Genomic DNA, 22532 nt, shown 5'->3' with positions numbered 1-22532 from the left:
AAAAAATAGAATATATTTGTGTAACAATTCTGAAAAATATTTGTATAGCTTTGTTTCTACATTTTTAATATTAAAATATAAGTAATAAAATTAGTAGGCTTTGTAATATTTTGGACTTAGATTTTTTGGTTAACTGAAGCTTTGCTAAACGTTTATTCTTCTCAATTATATATAAACATGTAAATCTTGTTATTGTATAATACTATACTGAATGAAGGATAAAAAAAAAGGTAAATACTATAGAGTAGAAATAACGAAAATAATCTCTGTTTTTGAAATAACTTATTTTTCTTCTTTCCTCGTTTGGATACTTTCAATTAACTTTAATTATTATTTTAATTGAGTATACACATTTATATACGTTAAAATACATTTTTTTTTTTTAAAGTTATAATTGGAATTTTTTATGTGATTTGATAAAAGATATTTTTGAGAGGTCATCAAGAAAATTATTCGTTAATAGTAATATTAATAATGACACAAGAACTTATATTAATTAGTTTTGAGGTAATTATAATACTAAAATTATATATCATCAACATAAGAATATATTATAATTAATAATTTTTAAAAATATGTCATTTAAAAAAAAAATCTATTTCATGTACTCCTATAGCACATTGTGATACCTTTTTATTTAAATAAGCTGCGTTAAGTTGTAGTCATAATAATTAAATACCAGTCATAAAATACAAAATATTTTACCATTATAACACATTACATTTCAATTTTATTTATTACAAAAAAACTACTAAAAAATTACCATTTTTAACCAAATTCAAAAAATAAAATTATCTCAGGCATACGTACAATAACACAATAAAATACCATAATACGATAAAGCAAAAAATAATATAAACATTGAAATAATGCAACTTTAAAATCAATAACGCGACAATATTGATTGCAGTAGTTAGAAAATCAATTAAAACGTATCAAAAGAAAACATTAATAATTTATAAATGAATCAAAAAAAATAGAATTAAAATAATCCAAAATTCTTTCAAATCAATGAGATTGATGGTCATCGATGATATGTATCTTCCGTGTTTTTATAACTGGATAATGATCAGTTCAAGGTCGAAACATGATGGTTATATCAGTAGTTTTGTATACTATAATAATATACTGTATAAACTACTATACTCGTATATACAGGTATGTATACATTTTACATTTAAAAATAAATGAAACATGATTATAATACATCAATAAACTTCCAAAGTAAAATAGGTCTTCCATTTGATTATATTATACTGATGGTCTTTGAGTTTTGTATAACGATGATTAATGTCATGGTTCTAAAAGTTCACTTAAATGTCATAAACATAAAAACAATTTCTATAAACCTACATATTTAGCGGGGAAAAAAGACTTTATGTGTAAAGTTAATAGTTTAGCATTTATCCTAACCTAAAAACCTAATAAATATTTATCAGCAATGTATGCTTACAAACACGTTTACTGAACAATAGATTTATTCTTTTTTTTTATGTTCAATTTTAAAATCCTATTAGACTGGAATTCAATTTAGTAATGGGAAAAATGCATTAATGGACAGATTCCACAACAGTAATGTACTTAACACTTAATTATAATACTGGTGGCACTTCTGTCACATTAAATCAACGAGGTACACTTATGACAGAAAAACATAACTGATAGTATATGAAATCACAGGTTACAAAAATTTTTGTACGGACAATAATGGCACAACTACATAGCTGGCAGTTAGCACACGCAATGCAACTGCACTTGATTACTACATAATAATAACGGTTCGCTGAACGATGGCATGTATATATACACACAAATTAAGAGTATTATCAATTGAAAACTTAACAATACGTTAATTTTACGAATAATGCAATCAAACTTAGCATTTACTATTACGAAGGAAAAGTTAAACATTCGTTTCACATCCAATATTAACATATTATTTATATTTCTATGATGCCTCTAACTTTAAGCGCTTGTATTAATAATATGAATATAAACGCAGTACACCATTAAATCTAATTACACTACCTACGTGGTACATATATTGTATGTTTAACATCGCACAACATTAAAATTACTCCTTTGTTTACATCGTTAATACAAGGATTAATGTTTACAGATGACACGTTTTGCATATAGGTCTGTACGAAAACGTATAAGTATAGTATATAAAAAATACTACTTTAATGCGTTGATAATTTAAAGTGTTTTTGGGTTTTAATATTTAACCTTTACGACGACTTTTCGGCTTTTTGCAAACACCATTTACGAATAATCATATTTTAAAACATAATATAATCGTTACTGTACCAGTACTGAACGTGGACGAATAAAATACAACGCAATACATTCAAATTATAAATTTACATAATAATAATGCCGATTACAGTGTCCAACATCAATGGATATTATATTATGTTAGTCGATGTAATGAATTAATTATACATGCACATGAAATGACCAAGATAATGTAAACATTATACTCATATGAAATTATAGCGAAGAAATGTTTTTTAAACGAATCTAATAAATTGTCGTTTACTTACACGCCTCTGATAACAAAATGAAAATCATTCATACTATATAAAAAATACTTAGCTATTAAAATAATATAATATAATATAATAATATTTTGTTCTCTAGCTATTTTATCTAAGTATTATTTAGGTTAAGTGACTATTCAATTAAACAATACCAAAAAGATCTATCCAACAAAATTAAAACGGATTGAACATTAAAAAACATAAGACTTATTTGAATTGTAAATACAATATGTAAATATTATGGTTTTGAACTTGAAGAAAATAAATGTTAAAAAATTTAAATCAACCAAGATGCAATTAAAAGAATGAATTTTTTTTCGCATTATATCTATTTATTAAAAACTGTCACTCATAAATTTTCTCTTAAAGTAACATAACGTATTTCCATTTCTTTTTTCTTTTTGATTTTAACCAAGGAATGTATTAGTTTAAAAATTCATTTTTCTTTTTATTTCTCTGTAACTATACTTTTAACACTTTTTACAAGAAAATCTGTACCAACACATTTTTACAAAAACATTTTGGACAGAACAAAAAATGGATGGTATTTGAATGTAGATATTTAGGACGTTTCTATGCTGTGATAAAAGAATTTCTGAAAATAATTGGCTGCAATGTGAAATTTCAAGCATGTTTCTTTTAATAAAACTAGGATTATGAGTATGGAATTTTCACTTTGAAATATTTCAATCTTGAATCTTTCAACTTTTTGAAATATTTAAGTATACACTATTTTAAGACCAAATACTAAAATGTATAGATATACTTCATATAATTAATTCTCTTGATAAATTTGCAAATTAGATCCATGAAATCAATTACGATACTAATAAATATATTCTATTTTATGAAAAATTAAACTATTTTTATTACCTCACGAAACCCAGAAACTGGACATAATATATAATATTATATACTATTAATAACAACAAAACGAAGGATAGGCTTTTCGATGTCAATACAAAATCAAGTAACATTAAGTTAAACCCTTAATAGTAGCATTGCATTATAATATTACATAATAACCAATTTAGAATTTGATGATTGAAAACAACTCTAGAGGGAATATACCAAAACAATAGAGCTCGATATCAGGAACAACATAGTTTAATATTTAATCACTAGAAATGGGTTATATGGTGTATGAATATTAATTTAATCAATAAAATCATTGCATTAGATGTTTCGAATTCTGCTGGGTACGAATATATATACTATATGATTTTTTTTTTTTTTTATTTTATCTTATTATTTTCACTCTGAGACGAATTATTAGTATTTAAAATAAAATTATTATTTTTATATTTGAATTAATATCCATGAAGTTAAATTGGAAAAATCGTATTTTATAATAATATTTTGAATAAAATGTATACAAGTACATATATTGTATATATTAGTATAATATTACAATTTACTATGATATTATACGGTGTGTATTGTATTCCTACACCCATAAGCCCAAGAATATTTGTATTCTATTGAATATATCATTTTACAAATGTCCTTAATATATTTTATTTAGTTTACAGATATAAATATAAAAATATTTTACAATTCTTTGAATAATAAATTTGATAAAATCGATAAAAATCACGAAAATCCGACACATTTTTGTTGTTAATATTCATAAAACTTTCAATTTTTAAAATTAATGACCTTATCTCACCCTACATAGGAGTTTTTACATTTTTGTTTATAATTGTCTAGAAATTAAAACTATTATATTTTATTCGGCCGAATTTAACTAAATAACAATATTGTTATAATTATAAATATTTCTCATTCTAACGATACCTTTTTTTAAAATATGATTCAAATAATAATTTAAACTTCTTAAAGTTAGCAAGACTTTATTTTAGTTTTACTCAAAAATTATAATTATTCAAACTTCCAAAGCTTCTTTGATATTATGATGATTTATTTACAATTTATAATTCAAACATAACACCCCGAAAAAATGAATTATTTTAAATGTTAATTACTTTTCTTTTTCGTGTTAGTGTTTATATTGTTTGATTTGTATTCTTGTTTTTTTATTTCTATCTTCATATTGTGTATTATATTTACGTCGTATTTCAAAAAGCTAAAATATTATAACAACATTATGAGATCTGGGAAAAGTAAATTTTTAAAGATACAAATGATTAATAATACAAAAACAGTTATATTTCCACAAATAAAAATTAAGTCCGATTTATTAGATTAGATTAAATTCACATTGTATTTTCAGACAAATATTTTTCTTCTCTTTTTTATATTGTTCATATGTTCAAACCAGCTTAATTTGTTTCATCATATGGACTTCATTTTATTCATTTTTACTTATTTTTATTTGATAGAAAAAAAAATTTAAAAGGAAAATAATCATTATAGGTATTATTTCGTAAATTCTAAAGGTCAGTAAATAATAGATATTACAACTTCATTGAAATTAATGACGCAATGTTATACTTACCATCAATCATAATAATATAATTGAAGGTATTGAATCTACTTGTTAGTAAGAGTATATTAAAATATATTATTATAACGCAGCTAAAATACTCAGTGATTATCAAGAAAGTTCAATTTTTAGTAAATCGACTGCGATATCCAAAAAACAAAGAATTCAGCTTACATTCCTTTTAAGTATTAAATATCAGCGGCATTTTTGAACCGCATTCGAATGGCCAATACTATAATCGAAATTAAATTTGGAAATAAGCAAGTAAGTTTTATTTTACATACTGAATCATCAACAAAAAAGTTCTCAATACAAATTTATTATTTACATATCTATCGTATAAAAAAAAAATTATATAATTATTTTAATAACAAGTATTTACTTGTTTTAGTTTTTCTCTATTACATCTATTTTATAAATTCAATTTTTGACTTATAAAAAGTGTTATATATATATATAACAAAAAATTATCTAAATACGATAACGGATATTTTGTCTAGATAAAATAATAGATAACTATTTAAACATTTATCTGCATAATAGATAGAAGATAACTCATTTATCTAGTTAAAAAACAGGTATTTTTAAAAAGTTTTATTATTCAGAACTAATATTTGTTAAATTATTATTTTTCAATAGATAAAAACATTAATTAGCAAATTTTTCTAAAATAGACATAAATACATATATATATATATATATATATATATATATATAGGGAACATGTCCGATTGACCGACAACCATTCGACCGACAAGAAAATCGACCGACTTTCAACATACTCTGCATTACAATTACATATACTACTTAAATTTATATATTGATTTATTTTTTATAAAAACTTCAATATTATATTATATGTACTCGATCAATAAAGGGATATTGAATTAATCAATTGTGTAAACCAAGTAGTCGCTGTATATTACAATAAACATAAATTGAATGTATGAACAAATTACAGAAATATTTTGTTTTATTTATTTTTTATTAATATTATTTATTAAGATATAGCAAATTCTACTACAAATAAACCGTCCCAAATTATTCAAGCCACACTCTCAGACACTGCAAAAAATATAAGACCTTATCTTTCTAATTATGGGGTTTAAGTTAAACGTAAAGCTTCAAGATCACGTCCAACCAAAAACCATGAACAACGCGAAGAACGCTTGAAAGTGGTTTTTAATAACCGTAAGTCTAAATCTTGTTTAGAGTATTTTTGAGGTATGTTCACAACCTCTCAATTTAATTAATATTCTCATTTTTTAAATAAAAATAAAATATATTGTAGTGGATGTTATTGTAATGCAGAATATGGTCTAATACCGGTCAATTATCCTGTCGGTCGAATGGTTATCGGTCGATTGACCTAGATCCATATATATATAATATAATATAACATAAATTCTTACTTTTTTTTTTTTTATTTAATCGAGACGTGTTTACCGGTAAATGATTACTGTTGCCTCATTGCTATTTTCAATATTCACTAGCACGATTTATGTGCCGGTACGGTAAAACATCGAAATCAACCGTTTTTATCAGAAACCGTATGTCAGGCCACAAGATCTATTTAAAATAATAATAATTTTAATAAATTTATTAGTATATTTTTAAATCTAGAGTAAACGGATAACGGATGGTGTGGCCATCATCATTGAAAATAATGTGTTTCGATTCTAACGGATGTTTAAATTATCTAGATCATTTTTCTCAGATAAACAATTTATTTAAAAAGATGGATAAAAATATACTAAACATTTTTCTTATCTATATAAGGTAAAAATATAAATGTTTATAACTAGATAAATTATCTAGATAAAATTATCTGAATAATGCACAATATTGAATGTTACTTATCAAGTTTTACAAATATTAACAAAATAAAATTATTTAAAAAATTTTTTTTTCTTTTTTGAGATTTTAAAATTGAATTGAATTAGTTATTATACTGTATTTTGTCTAACAATTTCTATTTATGTGTATGAAATTTAGTATATATATATTAAGTTATAATTTTAACATTTTTTTCAAATATTTTTAAGTTAATACTAACAGTTATTAAATATATTGAATCATATATATAAAATATAATGTACAAAGTGTGAATGAAAATGAAACTGTCGCATCCAATTTTGAATTTCATGAAAAGTTATTGAGTTCATGAAGTGGAAATCATTTATTCACACTTTTTGAAGTATATAATTATTTCAACAACTGCATAACTTTTCATAAAATAGATACTATATTTTCAATTTGTGTAATTTTTTCATCAACTGACCAGCCAATTTATAAAATAAAAATATAATCATTATTTTTTATCTGAAATATATATTTTTTATGATTTTCCAATAAAATTATAATGATGAAATGTTTCACTTATCTATTTAATATAACTATACTAATAAAATTATTATTTGATTTATGCCCTGATTTCAATATACAATTGATCTTGTAAATACATATTATCTTTATTACGTATAATCTTGTGATTTCATGGTATGCCCTTTGGAGAGTGAAACAGTACGTTATACAATCTTATGCATGAATTTCCATTGATATTTTAAAATGGAATTCGATCTGAAAATTGAATTTTATAATAAACTAAAAATGTATTATAAAAAAATTAACCGATAAAAGACCATATTATACCAATATCATATGTTATATGATGAAATTTAAAGATTCATTGAAGAAATCACAAAAACTAATTCTAATACGTTAATTCATACTTTAAAATAATACATATTTAATCAGCAAAATGATATAGTACGAGTATATATTTATATACCTATATTTTATATTAATCTAAGATAAAATGTAATATCCGTTGTCACAGTTTAACAACTACAAGTTCAAATAAATAAAAATAATAAATACATTTTGATAAATATTAAGATATTAATTTATATTAGTTAATAATATATTTTATTTTATTATTATTTTTTTTTTAATAATTTATTTAAAATTAATATTATAGAAGTCGTATATAATAGTTTTTGGGAAAAAATAATAATTATATTAAATAGGTAAGTGATACAATTGACCATTATAATATGTTGCGTCGATTTAGTAAAATTTTTATATATTATATATCTGATTTCCAGTGACGGTTAAACATCATATTCAAGGGGGGGGGAGGGAAATAAAGTCAGTCCTCCCACACCCCGTAGCGTTTATATATATATATACAATATAAAATATACATACGAATTATAGATATAAATGTATAATAATGTTTATACATTATTAGTATTAATAATTATTATAATTATAATTATATCGGTCATGCGTGACTGAGACATACAGTATGATAATATATAATAATATGACAGAAGTAATAATCCGTGGTTAAATAAAAAATATTTTGCTATCAAATCATAAGATTAAAAATTTGCAAATAGGTGTTGTTGGGACAGCGATATACTAAAATGAAATAAAATAAATCCCCAGGAGAGATGATCCACCTATCACTCCTTTCCCCCCCCCCCTTATAATTGCCATTTCTGATTTCATAACATATACTTTGTTCAAGCTAATATTAAATATAGTTTAAATTTGAATGAATGTCTAAGATAGATTAATCGACACACGAAAATTACGTACATGGTTTTACATATGTTCCATTTTAGGACATTATGAAACTGTATAAAGAGAACATGTCCTTTTGTCATTTTTTATGAATACAGTTTTATAAGTAATGACTATAGCATATGTTTTCAATTCAGCTTGTGTTAAAAGTAACCATCATAATAATGATCCGTTCGAATACAATGTCTTTCAAATACAAAAATTTATCCTACACTAACAGAAACGGTGTTGGGAACGTATTATTATATTCTCAGAATAATTTCTCTTTCTCATTTGAACAACTTTAATAAATCTGTAAGTTGCACTCCTCGTTTTGTAAATAATTCCAAGCAAAATTTTAAAATCAAGATCTTTCATTTACGAATTACCTTTTAAAATATTTGACATTTAATGCTACGCTCCTCAAAATTTAATTAGAGATTTATCAAAAAACTCATGTTTTTTTTAGCATTCATTTCCATTCTATGATTATGATTTCTTACTAAGTATCGTGAATTAATTTACTGAGTATACATATTACTGAACTATCGTCAACTCATAAATATTTTATTTTCTGCAACTCGATTCGTTCAAATTTTAAGAGCATTGAAATAAAAGTTACAATATAAAAGTGTAGCTGTAAATAAAAAGAGTAGAGTGAATTGAGATTGACTACGTTAAAATTATTTTGTACCGAGTTGTTATTAATGATTATCTTCTGAGTCAATAAATAAATTGTTTTCATAAAAACCAATTCATAAATTAATCCAATTAAATATTAGAGTTGGTAGTATTCTTTCTGACAAAATTGTTCTCACCTTTATCCTAGACTATTCAAATTCTTTAGGAGTATGAACTAATAAAGTTTTAACAGCCAAAAAATTATAGAGCTTGATCTGATATAATATACAATTAATATAATTCATTTATTACGAAGGTTCTAATTTTCAAAAATGAATAGTATAAATACTTGGGTTCCTTATATTAATTCTATATGCATTAACTTGTTTGAATTTATTGTCCTACCCTTCCCCCAGATATTCGATTTGATTTCTTGTATGGTATAATACATAACGTTTTGCAGCATTGATACACGTATCTGTGAGCTTGACTCAATTTTAACGAATTCAAGTGTTACTATAAATACTGATTAAATAAATTAACTACCCTATGAAATAATATAAATCTCGAGGGAAAAATGAAAAAGAGTTAAATAATTATTTCCGATGTTGTTCAAGATAAAAACGATTTAAATTCTAAAAGGAAGTGAAACAAAATTAGAATATTGAAATACAAGTTTCCTATTATTAATATATGATAGATAGGTCAGTAAATAGGTGTGGCAAACTAAATACTTATACCTGTATGGAAAGTCGTTTATAAATGTTGTGTTGAGGGAAGTCTCTGAAATTAGGACAAACCTAACGGGAATAGGTCACACACGAAATCGAACCAGCGCGTTTTCCGGGTCCAGTCGTAACGAAATTTAATAAACACAAGGGTCCTAAATACGTACAGTTTAATGAGCAACCCTTTATGTGTGTATAATGGCCTATGTGGGTAGGTGAATGAACGAATGCTCGTTCTTGTAAGTGCGTATGAATATATCTGGATTGGGTGGTTGGTCCTCGGAGACGCATTCCATTTTATAAAAATATGCTTTGTCCAAAGAACTGTATATACTCCTCTGCCAAGAACAAGAATATCTGTTCTCTAAATATATTTATAAAAATAAATTAGAATACAAGCATACTATAAATATCATAAAATTATACAGATAAGCTGTGAAATTCAAACACAAGCAACCTAAGTATAACATGCATTTGTGAGTACCTACACTGCCTTCTCTGGTCTTTATAGGAACGCACGCGAGTGTGTGTGTGTATTAGGTAATTTTTTGATATATTCACCCTTTACTTATTCAACTAAGCATTTTTGCAAATTCTAATTTGTGGAAAATGTATGTTTATTATATTATTATATTTTCCAATACTTTGATTTTTTTTTCATATATTTAAAAGCATCTTTTATAAATATCATATTTTTTTTTTTTTTATAGTAACTTAATTTTTTCGTTCATATTTTTTTCATTATTTTTGAATGGTTCATATTGAAATGTTTGTATAGTATAAAAAGTGTAAAATAATTAGTTTATTATATATAGTTAGTATAAGCATTTTAATTAAATCTACGTTATCTCGAGGCAGTTGAGAATAGCGATTAAATGACAAATTATATTGTATTATCAAAAGTTAATAATAATTTTGTCATACCAACCAAAGAAGTTATACTAAGACTATCAAAATTAATTTAAATAAATCCTAATGTACTGGTTCGCTTTTCGACCATGTTACATAAAATATTCCAAAAAAATTAACTCAATAATTATTTATATATAAAAAAAAAAAGATGGTCCAGTTTGAAAAATAAAAGTTAACATTGCCTTAGAATACTCCTTAAGATGTAAAAAACAATTCATATGTTGAAAATAAAGTCTTATAGAACACATACATGTTCTATAACTCTGAATTCGATAAAATGCATATTTCTAGCATAAAAACGTATATGCATGTTTAAAATATCATCCTGTATATATGTGCGTTCTAGGATAACTATTACGGAAGAACGTATGCAACACGTAATACGATGTTTCGCACTCGTTTTGCGCAGCTGCTTATATCTTTGAATCACAAAATTGCTACTAATGTGCCCTCAAAGACCATATGGCCTGATTAAAATTGTTTTGTACTAAACGCTAAAACAGTGATTTTTCAACGTCCGGATTCTACGTTGCCAGTCATTTTAATGAATAGCTTTATTGTATTGTAATAACGAGAATTTTACTGTTAATATATCCGATATTTTAGATTATTTGTATTTAATAGCAGATGACGAAATGCAATGCCGTTAGAACCTCACGCATGTCTAATCATTAACAACTCGAAATACTATCATTGGCCTACATTCTCGCGTCCCGCATGTTTATGGTCTTTTTTTACTTGCAAATTTGTTTATTGCATGTTTAATACATCTAAAATCTACAATAAACATACATTGACAGATAGTAAATATATAATTTTGAAAACTAAAAGAGATTATGTTTCTTTGTACAAAACCTTTGTAGAAAAAGTTTGCATTAATATTTGTGTGATTATAAAACGTTATTAAATAAACTAACCAGATTATGCTATCATGCTCACCATAATATATTTTAATCAATTAAGGTAATACAGGTTAATATAATTTAAATCATTTTCTTCTTCAAATTAGCTATTTCCACAAGCAAGTCCTTCTTTTTTTCCACATTGAATGCTAATTTAACAGATGCACTTAACATCCACCATTCTTGTATCTTCTCAACATCATCACTCTATCTCTTTTGCAGTCTACTTAGAAGTTTCTTCCAAATTATTCGCGTTATGATCTTTTTAGTTATATCTTCCTTAGCTCTCCAGATGTGTCATCCGAATCACTCCTTTATAATGGTTCTTAAATTATTAGAATAGTTGGTTTACATATAGCATGTGTGAATCAATGTATGGTTTGAATAATTAATAAACTTTAAGCGGTTTACCGTTTAAACTAACTATTGGAAAATAATACTGTGAACAAAATTATAACATTACTTTGGTCAATATTTAAAAATAAATATCTATAGAATATCTTAAAATTACATTTTAAGTACAGGAGTGGGCTGTGTTGATGTGAACTCATTGATTACTTCCTTTATATTTTTTAAATATTTTTTACAAAATATATACTTAAGTAAGACACAGTATGATGAAAAAGCAGACACTTATTTTACAATTATCAAAGCCATATTAGGTTGCAACTTCAAAATGAAACTTAAAAACATATTAATTTAAAAAATTATAATTATAGTGATAAGTATTATTGAGTATATTTAAATTGAGAAGTTTTAGGTAAATTTTAAGGTATAAGCTGTTTTTACAATATAAAAAGTAAGCAATTTCAAATTATTTAAAGTTATATATATATATATATTAGATAGCTTATATAATATACTTGTATATGCATAGATAGGCTTTAACTAGTTAGTTTATTTTCTAATAACATTTTTAAATTAACTAGTTTAACTCACAGTTAAAATAACTTCTCACAGTTGATTTAAAAATAATCCATCAAATTAAACAATTTTGAAATTTTTCGTTTATACGTAAATATAAATATAAAAATTGAATAATCATGTAAAGTAAAATTGTCGCATACACTGTACATCAGATATTATATTTGATTTTGTAGGTTGGGCTAATACCAATATCTTTGGGTATTGGTTCTCGCCATGGATATAGAATATTCTGTATAAAAAATTTTAACTATAAAAATAAATAAATACGGCAGTAAATGACCCCTTGATGTACAATGTCATAGTATTTTTCAAACACTTCGGCCCTACTGCTGTATATTAAGATAAAAAATTCAATAAAATTGTTTTTATAATTTAGGAAATTAGATCTTTCTAAAGAACGCAGTCATTTTTTATGTGAACTACATTATAATTAAAAAAAGTAGATAACATTTTTTTAAATTGAGTTAAGTGAATATTTTTTCCTTTATTAACTTTTAACTTATCGATCTTGTATTCTCTTCACTTAACTTAACTCGAGGTAATTATTTTCATTTACTTGCCTACCTTTACGTATATGTTCGTAAAATTAAAAAAACAATAATTAATAATATTAATAATATTGATCCATTATAAATATTAAGGGAATGTACATATTACTATTTATTGGCGTACTGAGAAAATCTTTTTCGAAAATCGCATTTTTTTAAGGGTTAAAATAGTTATGGACTCTATGCTAGATGTATAAATATTTACATTTTTTGGTTACCAAAAAAGTATTTTGATTAATATGTTTATTTTAATAATATTATCGATTGAGATATATGTAAATCAATGATAATAGTTTAAAAAATTAAAATAAATACCATTGTAATATACGATCTAGTAATTCAGCTAGTTATACTACAATATTAATGGATACTTTATTTTCAGAAAAACGTTATAGATTTGTTAGAAGTCTTTTTTTGTATATTTTTATTTTTATTTTCTTATTGAAGTTAAAACTTCGATAATAGGACCATTAACTTATATCACATTACTCAACATAATTAAACTGATGTACCTATACGAATTAATATATTTCTCAAACACTACAATTATTTTGGTGTTTGTAGGGGCCCAGTGCGTAATGAAGGTGGTCGAATTTTTGTCGAGTTTCTTGTGTGTCTGCATTATATTATGATGTGTTTGGTAGAATTTTAATAGTTGCATGTTCTAAATATTCTAGGTGTTTCTTTTTCTATAAGATAGAAATATATGTAGTATGTGTGACCTATTCTGAAGCGATTTTTTTGTAAATATTATAGTATGAACCATTTTTTACATTTAATTACATATAACGCTGTGGAGTTGAATAAAATACCTATTTCATTTTATGCAAACATTAAATTTGATAGTTTTATAAATAATTGGAAAGGATTTTGTTACGTTTTTTGAATAAATCGAAAATATTGTAGTTTATTATTTTTAATAAAATTGTATAAATATATATGTACTAACATTCATTAAACGTAATTTATGCGTACATAATAATATTTTATATATATATATATATATATATATGTATTTCCATCAATTTCGTTTAATAAATTAACACATTTGAAAGTAGTGTACGGCATATACAATTATCTACATCAAATTATTTTCAGTATTATGATTAAATATGTTTAACTTCTTAATATAAACCATATAATTTTTAGAATAAAAAGAAATTAGAGTAGATAGACATTCGTTATTAATTGCATCTGCTTTCACTATCAGTACAGATTTTAAATATAATGATTATTATTTAACTATTATTTGAGAAAAAATATTTTTATTTATTTTTAAATTCAAATTCGATGGTATTATATAAAAAATAGAAGTGGAATTACATTTATAATAAATATTTACACTAATATGCATACTTATATATGTTACCATAAATGCCCAATCACTAGGTAAACCTAGGTTTTACTAGTTAATGCTAGGTTTTATTGTTTGTACTCAGTAAATTCTGAAATTTTAAATTTTATTCGGGCTTTTACTAAACACGTTGTGTACATCCTAGGATATACAAATTGACTTAGTAAATGCTGATCAATACACGACACAACATTTAAGCTGCGTAAAAATTACAATTATATATTATTATAATTGATAAAAATGCATCTTAAGTTGTACATTTTTTCTGGAAATTACACCTCAAACATTTTTGCTCGCAACGATTAATAACAATTATTTTGCGAAGATAAATTTACGACTGCAATGTGTAGATATTAATAATTATCTAATAATTTACTAACGGATACGTTATCGCTTAGATATGGTTTTATTAGGTACATGTTTAGTCTGTTTGGATTTTACGTGATAGACGGATCTATTCGTAGAACAGTGTAATATGTGTTGTGCCTTGTGCGCATAATATTTATATTAAATTGTGTTTAATTAATGTAATTTTTAACTATATTTTCATTGTTAATTTGACTTAAATATGGCTAATATAGAAAGGTTTTATGACGTTTTAAATTCAATAATTAAAAAAAAAGATTCTAGTAATACTTTTTATTTAACACTTGAAATGTACAATACGTATTTACAAGAAGTTAAGAACGCAAAAACAATCGCTGTCAAAAAATCAATTCATTATCGGATATTAAAACGTTTTGATGTTATTTTTATTGGGAATGAAGACAAACTTATTTTTCCAGTGGAAAGTGGATCTGAAGATATTCGATAATACGTATGTAATGACGAACTTTTTGATATTTTACACGCAGCTCATATTGAAACAGGACATGGTGGTAGGAATCGGATAAATCATATGCTAAAAAAAAATTCAAAAATATTAATGTGGAAGCTATAAATGTGTACTTGAAAATGTGTGAAACATGCCAGAAAAAGCATAGTACTCGTATGCCAAAAAAAGGACTCGTTGTTAAACCGATATTGCACAATGAAATGAGTTCTCGATGTCAAATTGATTTAATTGACATGCAATCAAATCCAGATAATGGTTTTAAATACATTATGGTGTATCAAGATCACCTGACAAAATGTGTGATTATACGGCCTTTACGGTGTAAACGTGCAGAAGAAATTGCATATCAACTTCTAAATATATTCACTCTCTTTGTAGCTCCTAGTATACTACACTCTGATAACGGGCGAAAATTTGTAAATAAAATTCAGCATTTCATTCAGGTTAGTTATAATTATTATTAACTTTTTTTCTGTTGTATATTTAAAAGGTATTTTTATCAATTTAATCATATCATACATTTTTAGGTCAAGTAGTATTTAGTAGTTATTATAAAAACAAAAATAAACTTAAAAGTATACAACCGAACAAACACAAATTTTCGTGGTACACCAATGTATAATATAACATTGAATAATTATTATTTGTATTAAAATAATCCTAAAATTGTAATATAAATTTTAAAATAAAGTATAATATAATAAAATAGCTATAAATTATAACTATTTTTTGAATTAGGTATAAAACGATCACCCTATGAGGCAATGTTTGGGTGTACAAAGAAAATGGGACTTGCTACTTCGAGCATACCGAAAAATGTGATAACAAAACTCATTAATGAAGATGACCTTATATCTGTCCTTGAAAACTCTAAAATTACAATTTCTAATAAGAATGAGGAGACGAATACTACTGAAAAAATCAATGAGGACATAGACATTGATCAAAACCAAGGAAAAAAAATCGATATTGAGATCTACAAAAAAAAAGGGGTAGATATAGAAACAAAAATAGACAACGATGAAAAAACAATTATATCGAAGAAAGATAAAAATGAAAAAGTTAATGAAAAAATATTACTTGAACGTTCTACTAAAATTAAACGACAACGAGAAGAGTCACTACAATCTCTGGAAAAACAAGCAAAATAAATGAATAAACAATATCTAATAAACATTTTCCTGCTGCATTAATTGATCAAACAGTGCGAGTGAAAATTCCAGATTTCGACCGATGTAAAATTAATTCTCGCACATTATTGGCTGTAGTTGTTGAGATTATTGACGAAGAATTTTATCGATTAGGATTTAAAGCTGGGATATTGAATCAATTATTCACTAGAAATCAATTTACTTTATGCGAAGAAAAATGTATTTCAATATCCGATGTTCCAAATACGACAACAAGCATACGCCAAGCTGTTGCTCAACTTTCACTATCAGGTGGGCAAGGATTTTTGAGATGTGATTGCCCGAAAAAATGTACAACTAAAAAATGCAAATGCCGCCAGTCAAATGTATTATGTAATAGCAGATGTCATAATAGTACATGTGCAAATAAATAAAAATTTTAAATAATTATTTCTAACTACCAATCAATTTTACTGAATTTTACTTAATTTTTATAAAGAATAAATAATGATTCTGTTTTTAAATGATTTTTATTTTGTATAAAGAATTTAAATATTTGTCGGTAGTTTGTTTTAATAATATATAATTATAAATTTTACGCAGCTTAAATGTTATTTGTCGTATATTGATCAGCTTTTACTAAGTCAATTTGTATATCCTAGAATGTACACAACGTGTTTAGTAAAAACCCGAATAAAATTTAGAATTTCAGCATTTACTGAGTACAAACAGTAAAACCTAGCATTAACTAGTAAAACCTAGGTTTACTTAGTGATCGGGTATTTACGGTAACATATATATATATATATATATATATATATATATATATATAATAATAATAATAAATGATTTAACATATTTAAAAACTGTTAGTATTAACTTAAAAATATTTGAAAAAAAAGGTTACAATTATATACTTTGAAATTGTATACTATTATACCCTAGGATATACATTTTAATATGTTATTCCAAACAAGGGGCATATTTTTCTTTAATTGAGGTCTGAGATTGTAAAGAGTAAAGAATAATTTCATCTCAGGACGCATATATTCTAAATGCGCTACTGTATATATATATATAGTGGTATATATATGTACGTGTATGCACTCGAAGATTACAAAAGTGCAAAACTATACAGGGGCAAACATATTCTAAGCTTTATTTTCTTTGTCTTCATCTCGTTAAATCAAAATTTCAACACAAAAGTTGGTGTATGACATCACATACAATGTTTGGTTAAGATAAAAGTGACGTCAAAGTGGAACAGGATGAACACGTTTTTGATTTATGTACACAATACACAAAATGAGTATCAGTTCACAAACGTAAAATTTAAACACTATTGAACCGAAAGATATTTATTCAGAAAATTTAATTTAATATCCTCTGTTAAATGTTTTTCCATTAAAATACTTATTGATTATTCAAAAATCCAACTTATTTTTTACTTGTTTTAGAGCCCTGGGGTACAAGAGATTTTGAGGTCCTCGAACAATTCTGAGACTATTCCCCTTAAAATAATAGAAAATATTGATATACTCGTATTTAATTTTCTTAATACGAAATGATTCCAATTATATAAGTAATTATGTAATGCTATAATTTCTTTTAATTTTGTTTATTAATTAATTCAATGATAATTAATTGCATTTATCATTACATAGTAAATATTTAAATTTTAAAGAGCAATATGACATGTATATTTTGAATTTTCATGTAAAAATAATATTAGATATGACTTAGTTAATTACTACACTGGTGCCCTTGCCACTGTCTTTATCTCAAATTGAAACAAAAATAACAGTCACAAATTAAAATAATCTCCCAAATCGACTTAAATAAAAATTATTTAATTTCATGAAATAATGCTAAAAATAAATACATCTTAACTAAAAGTTGTCTAAAAACTTTAAATTGTAAACATATTTGACTTGTTAAATAACTTGTTACATAATTTATTTAACTAATGTGTTGTAACTAACTTTACTCCGAACACGATTTTCCTTTAATAATAAATATAGCCAAAGTCTATGTGTAACACATAAACAATATACTTATCGTATGTTCGTCCTAAATAGTTAAATAATAAGTGTACACAATTGAAATTTGCTCAAATATTTTATCATCGTAAGTGGTATTAATAAGACTTTCCTTGATTCCCAGCCGATGTATGGATTGTTAAATTGTTTTATAAACCAAAAGTAATTTATAAGAATCAAATCATTAATTATTTTAGAAATCCTTGAGATTATTGAAAACTTTAATACTATTTAAAATATTGACTATAAAATTTTATGAAATATAAACAATAAATTTAAATTATAATTTTACCACAGTTAATTGAGATAAAATTGTATTATTTATTAATAGATATTTCAGTGAAACTCAATCCAGTTATTATTATTATTATTATTATATAATATTACACTACCATATTTTTTACTAAACTAAATTTTTAATTTTTGTATTTTATTTGTGTAACCGAAAAATAACAAATAGAATCCATATTGAATTGAATGGAAAACATCAGTTATAAATCATTACGATATATTACAACTTTTAATGATCATATAAGATATTGTTATTATATGCGAAGCAAAATATATACTCAACGATTTGTCTCCTTATTTTACAATATAAATAATTTAATGTACTAATCTACAGATAAATTGGTATAGTTATATCTAATAATTTTTAATTCAAATTATTTCCATTCATGAAATTCTTTTAAATTCCGTCAAATATGAGATATACTATTTTGAATGTCCAGAATGAATCACTTTAATATCTTCAGAATCGGACATAATTTTTAAAGTTTTTTTCAGATATGCAAAGTTTCAAGGAATCTATTTTAAAATTTCACCAAACTATATAAAAATAGATGTACGTATATGTAGTCCATATATATGTACATTATCCAACTTTCATTTATTTTCATATATCCTGAACCGAGTCATTGCAATCAACGCATTGGCATAGCCAGATGTCGCTAACGGATTATAACTCCTCCCCCCAAATATCTCTTTTATTTTGTAAAATATATAATAATTTTAAAGCTTAGGTATAATTTTATATTAAATCATAATTTAACTGTTTTCACAGTTTTAATAAACGTTAAACATATTATAAAAATACATTTCATATTTTAACCTGTTTAATTGACTTATCAAAATTAAAAATTTGGTATTTATGTAGAAGAGAATTGAAAATTTAAAACCTTTCAAAATATTTTTTTTACCTATGCTACTGCATTAACATAAATAGTAAAAAGCAATTTAAAAACTAAAATATAATAAATAATTAATAATCTTAACAGTAAAACCAATAATTAATGCATAAATATCTAGAAGAATTGCAAAGCAAATAAAAAATATGTAATTTATATCTATATTAATACATTTTAATTTATTTTCCAAAGCGCTCGAAAAAAAAAATTATTTTAAATTTAAATAATTGAATACCTATTGTCGATTTTTAAACTTAGCAAATACATCTACAGCTTCTTCTACATTAATATTGTTAACTTATTTATTTTTTAAATTAAGTACCATTAGATCGTTTAGCTTTTTATCGCCCATGATAGTGCCTTAATATAACTTTACTCTTTTGAACAACGAAATAAAGCTTTCATTTGATGCCGTTGTAATTGGTAAAGTTTTTACCAATAAAATAATTTTTAAAGTTTCAACAAAAGCGATAGGTAAATTTTTCAGGCATATTTCTATGGTGTCCAAATCAAAATCATGTTTGTTATTAAATAGTGCTATCAGTATTAATAATATAAACATAAGAATTTTAATTTAATTTAAATCGTATTAATAATCTTGTATTATTTCAGCCAATTAGAACAATTTTACAAGTAAGGGTTTATAATCGCACACCCCTTCCCAAATGACGCTCTTGTTTAGAATATAAATGCATTGGTAAAATAATTAAACCATTATTTTTAAGAATTGTAAAACATTTTTATTTTAAATTATCATTTCATATTATTATATTAATATATTAATATCTATTTACACGAAATTCATTTGCGTGTAATATATGCATTAAAATTATGTGTTCTTCATTTCACGGCAGTCCAACATTACGCACGATATACACACACGATGTTGTCCAAAAAAAATAAACGAATCGTTTAAAAATTAAAGATGAGTAATTCGAAATCACTGGGAAAAGCGTCAATATAATGTTATAGTATAAATAAGTAGACTTGGGTAGTATTCTGAATATTCGGAATACTGTATTCAGAATACTTTTTAAATACTTTTTTTAAAAGTATTCAATAAAGTCAGAATACTTTTTAAATGCTTTTTTTGAAAGTATTCAATAAAGTATTTTGAATACTTATAACGAGTATTCTGAATATTATATTTCGAATACCATCAAATCATCTCTTTTTAAAATGATTATATTACTTCTCCGTCGTATATTGTATAAGCTAATATCAGGTGTTTATTATTATTGTAAACCATAAACTATAACAGTTATGTAATATAAAAATACAATAAAATAATATATATTTAATCTACAATTTCAAATATTTCTATTGAGTGGACATCTATTATTTTTATAGTATGATAACTAGAAGTATTTTAAAAGTATTCGAAGTACTTTTGAAATATTCTAAATAATGTATTCGGAATACTATTTTTTGTAAGTATTTGAGTATTTATTCTAAATACTTTTAAAAAGAATTTTACCCAAGTCTGTAAATAAGGATAATCCGCAGAAAACGTTGCCCGTGCCCAAAACGGTTTTCCTCGCTCAGTGATTTCAAATAAATATATTTAAAAACTTGTAGCCACCCTTGACTAAATCTATTTTATCGTTACACGGTTTTTATTATACACTGTTGATGCAGTCCAAATCAAACATTTGAAACCCATTGATTTTGAAAATGCGTGATTAACAGTATATTTATTGTACTCCAAAATGCAGGCACAAATGCAAAGGGGAGAGTTCAAGTCCCAACCGAAATATAAAAAAAATGTTATAATAAAATTACCTGACCCACAAATTTAATAGTTATTTAAAAATTTCCCATGAACTATGCAAATAATGTATATATATATACTCGTAGTACGATGAGTAATAAGACATACTTTTTATCAACATTTTACATTTTACATTTTTTTCAACCCCCCCCCCCCCTCCTATTCCGAAATTTTTTCCGCGTTCTCACAGGGGTCGAATGTTGGAACATTGTTGTTCCGTTCGGGCGACGACAAAACGAACGTTTTCGCAGATCGTGCATTTTTCGTTGTGAACCATCAAACTACTCGTATATCGTTCCGAGCAGTGATGAAAATCGATCGACCGAACGGATCGTGCAAGCGTAGGGAACGGGTCTCTAGTAGTCGGGTGAACCGAATCGGGATGATAATACTCACGGCGTGTCGCAGCAGCGTCGGGCCGAACGTCGGGGAAAACGGTTCAGAACGCGGGAGCACCAGGCGTCCGGTTCGTCGCGGCAACAACAACAACGCAGTTCACGGGCATTTCGCGTACGGCCGCGGTGTGTGGGCAACTGAACGGTCGTGTGTCGCTCGGCGGGCACGACCACTCGGCCGAGGGGGTGCGTGCGCGCAGCAGAGGACGGCAAGGGAAGATAATAATAATAATGCGTTCCGCGCTCCGCGTGTTCTCAGGGCGCAAGCGTCTCAAACGCCAACCCTTCGTCGTTGTTACCGGTGAAGTGTGCACGCGCTCCGGCGGGGGTTTGCAATCCTGGTCGCAGAAACGGCGGCGCATCGCGAAAATCGCGGAGGGATTTTCGCACTCGACAATTATTATTATTATTTTGCGTCACACGGTGATGTAGCACCGTGTAGCACAATAAATACGGTGTAATGTGTCGCGTATTATGTGTATGGTTCGCTCAGCGCTGTACACCGGTCGACGAGATTCAAATTGTTTACAGACCACCGCGGGAAAACTCAAGAGCCAAAAATCAGATTACCGACCGATTTTTCAGTCGACCACATTATAAAGGCACATTTACCCGATGAGTTCG

General features: G+C 25.5%; 2 protein-coding genes across 2 annotated transcripts in view; one reads left to right on the top strand and one right to left on the bottom strand.

Moving 5' to 3' along the window:
• LOC112679989 (neuropeptide Y receptor type 6-like) overlaps positions 1 to 22060 on the bottom strand; it is a 69768-nt gene extending 47708 nt beyond the window's left edge. Inside the window, exon 1 of the mRNA XM_025549950.1 lies at positions 21910 to 22060. The gene's annotated coding sequence lies outside the window, so the exon portion shown is untranslated. The remainder of the gene's footprint in view (positions 1 to 21909) is intronic.
• Positions 15223 to 16894, top strand: LOC112679990. Its single transcript, XM_025549951.1, has 2 exons — positions 15223 to 15829; positions 16125 to 16894. Exon 2 carries the CDS (start codon positions 16151 to 16153, stop codon positions 16535 to 16537), a length of 387 nt encoding a protein of 128 aa, XP_025405736.1. The 5' UTR covers positions 15223 to 15829; positions 16125 to 16150; the 3' UTR covers positions 16538 to 16894.
• Positions 22061 to 22532: the final 472 nt, after the last annotated feature.

This window comes from Sipha flava, unplaced genomic scaffold (assembly GCF_003268045.1).
Source record: "Sipha flava isolate LNK unplaced genomic scaffold, YSA_version1 171_pilon_pilon, whole genome shotgun sequence".
Lineage (NCBI taxonomy): Eukaryota > Metazoa > Arthropoda > Insecta > Hemiptera > Aphididae > Sipha > Sipha flava.
This window is presented reverse-complemented; position numbering and strand designations above follow the sequence as displayed.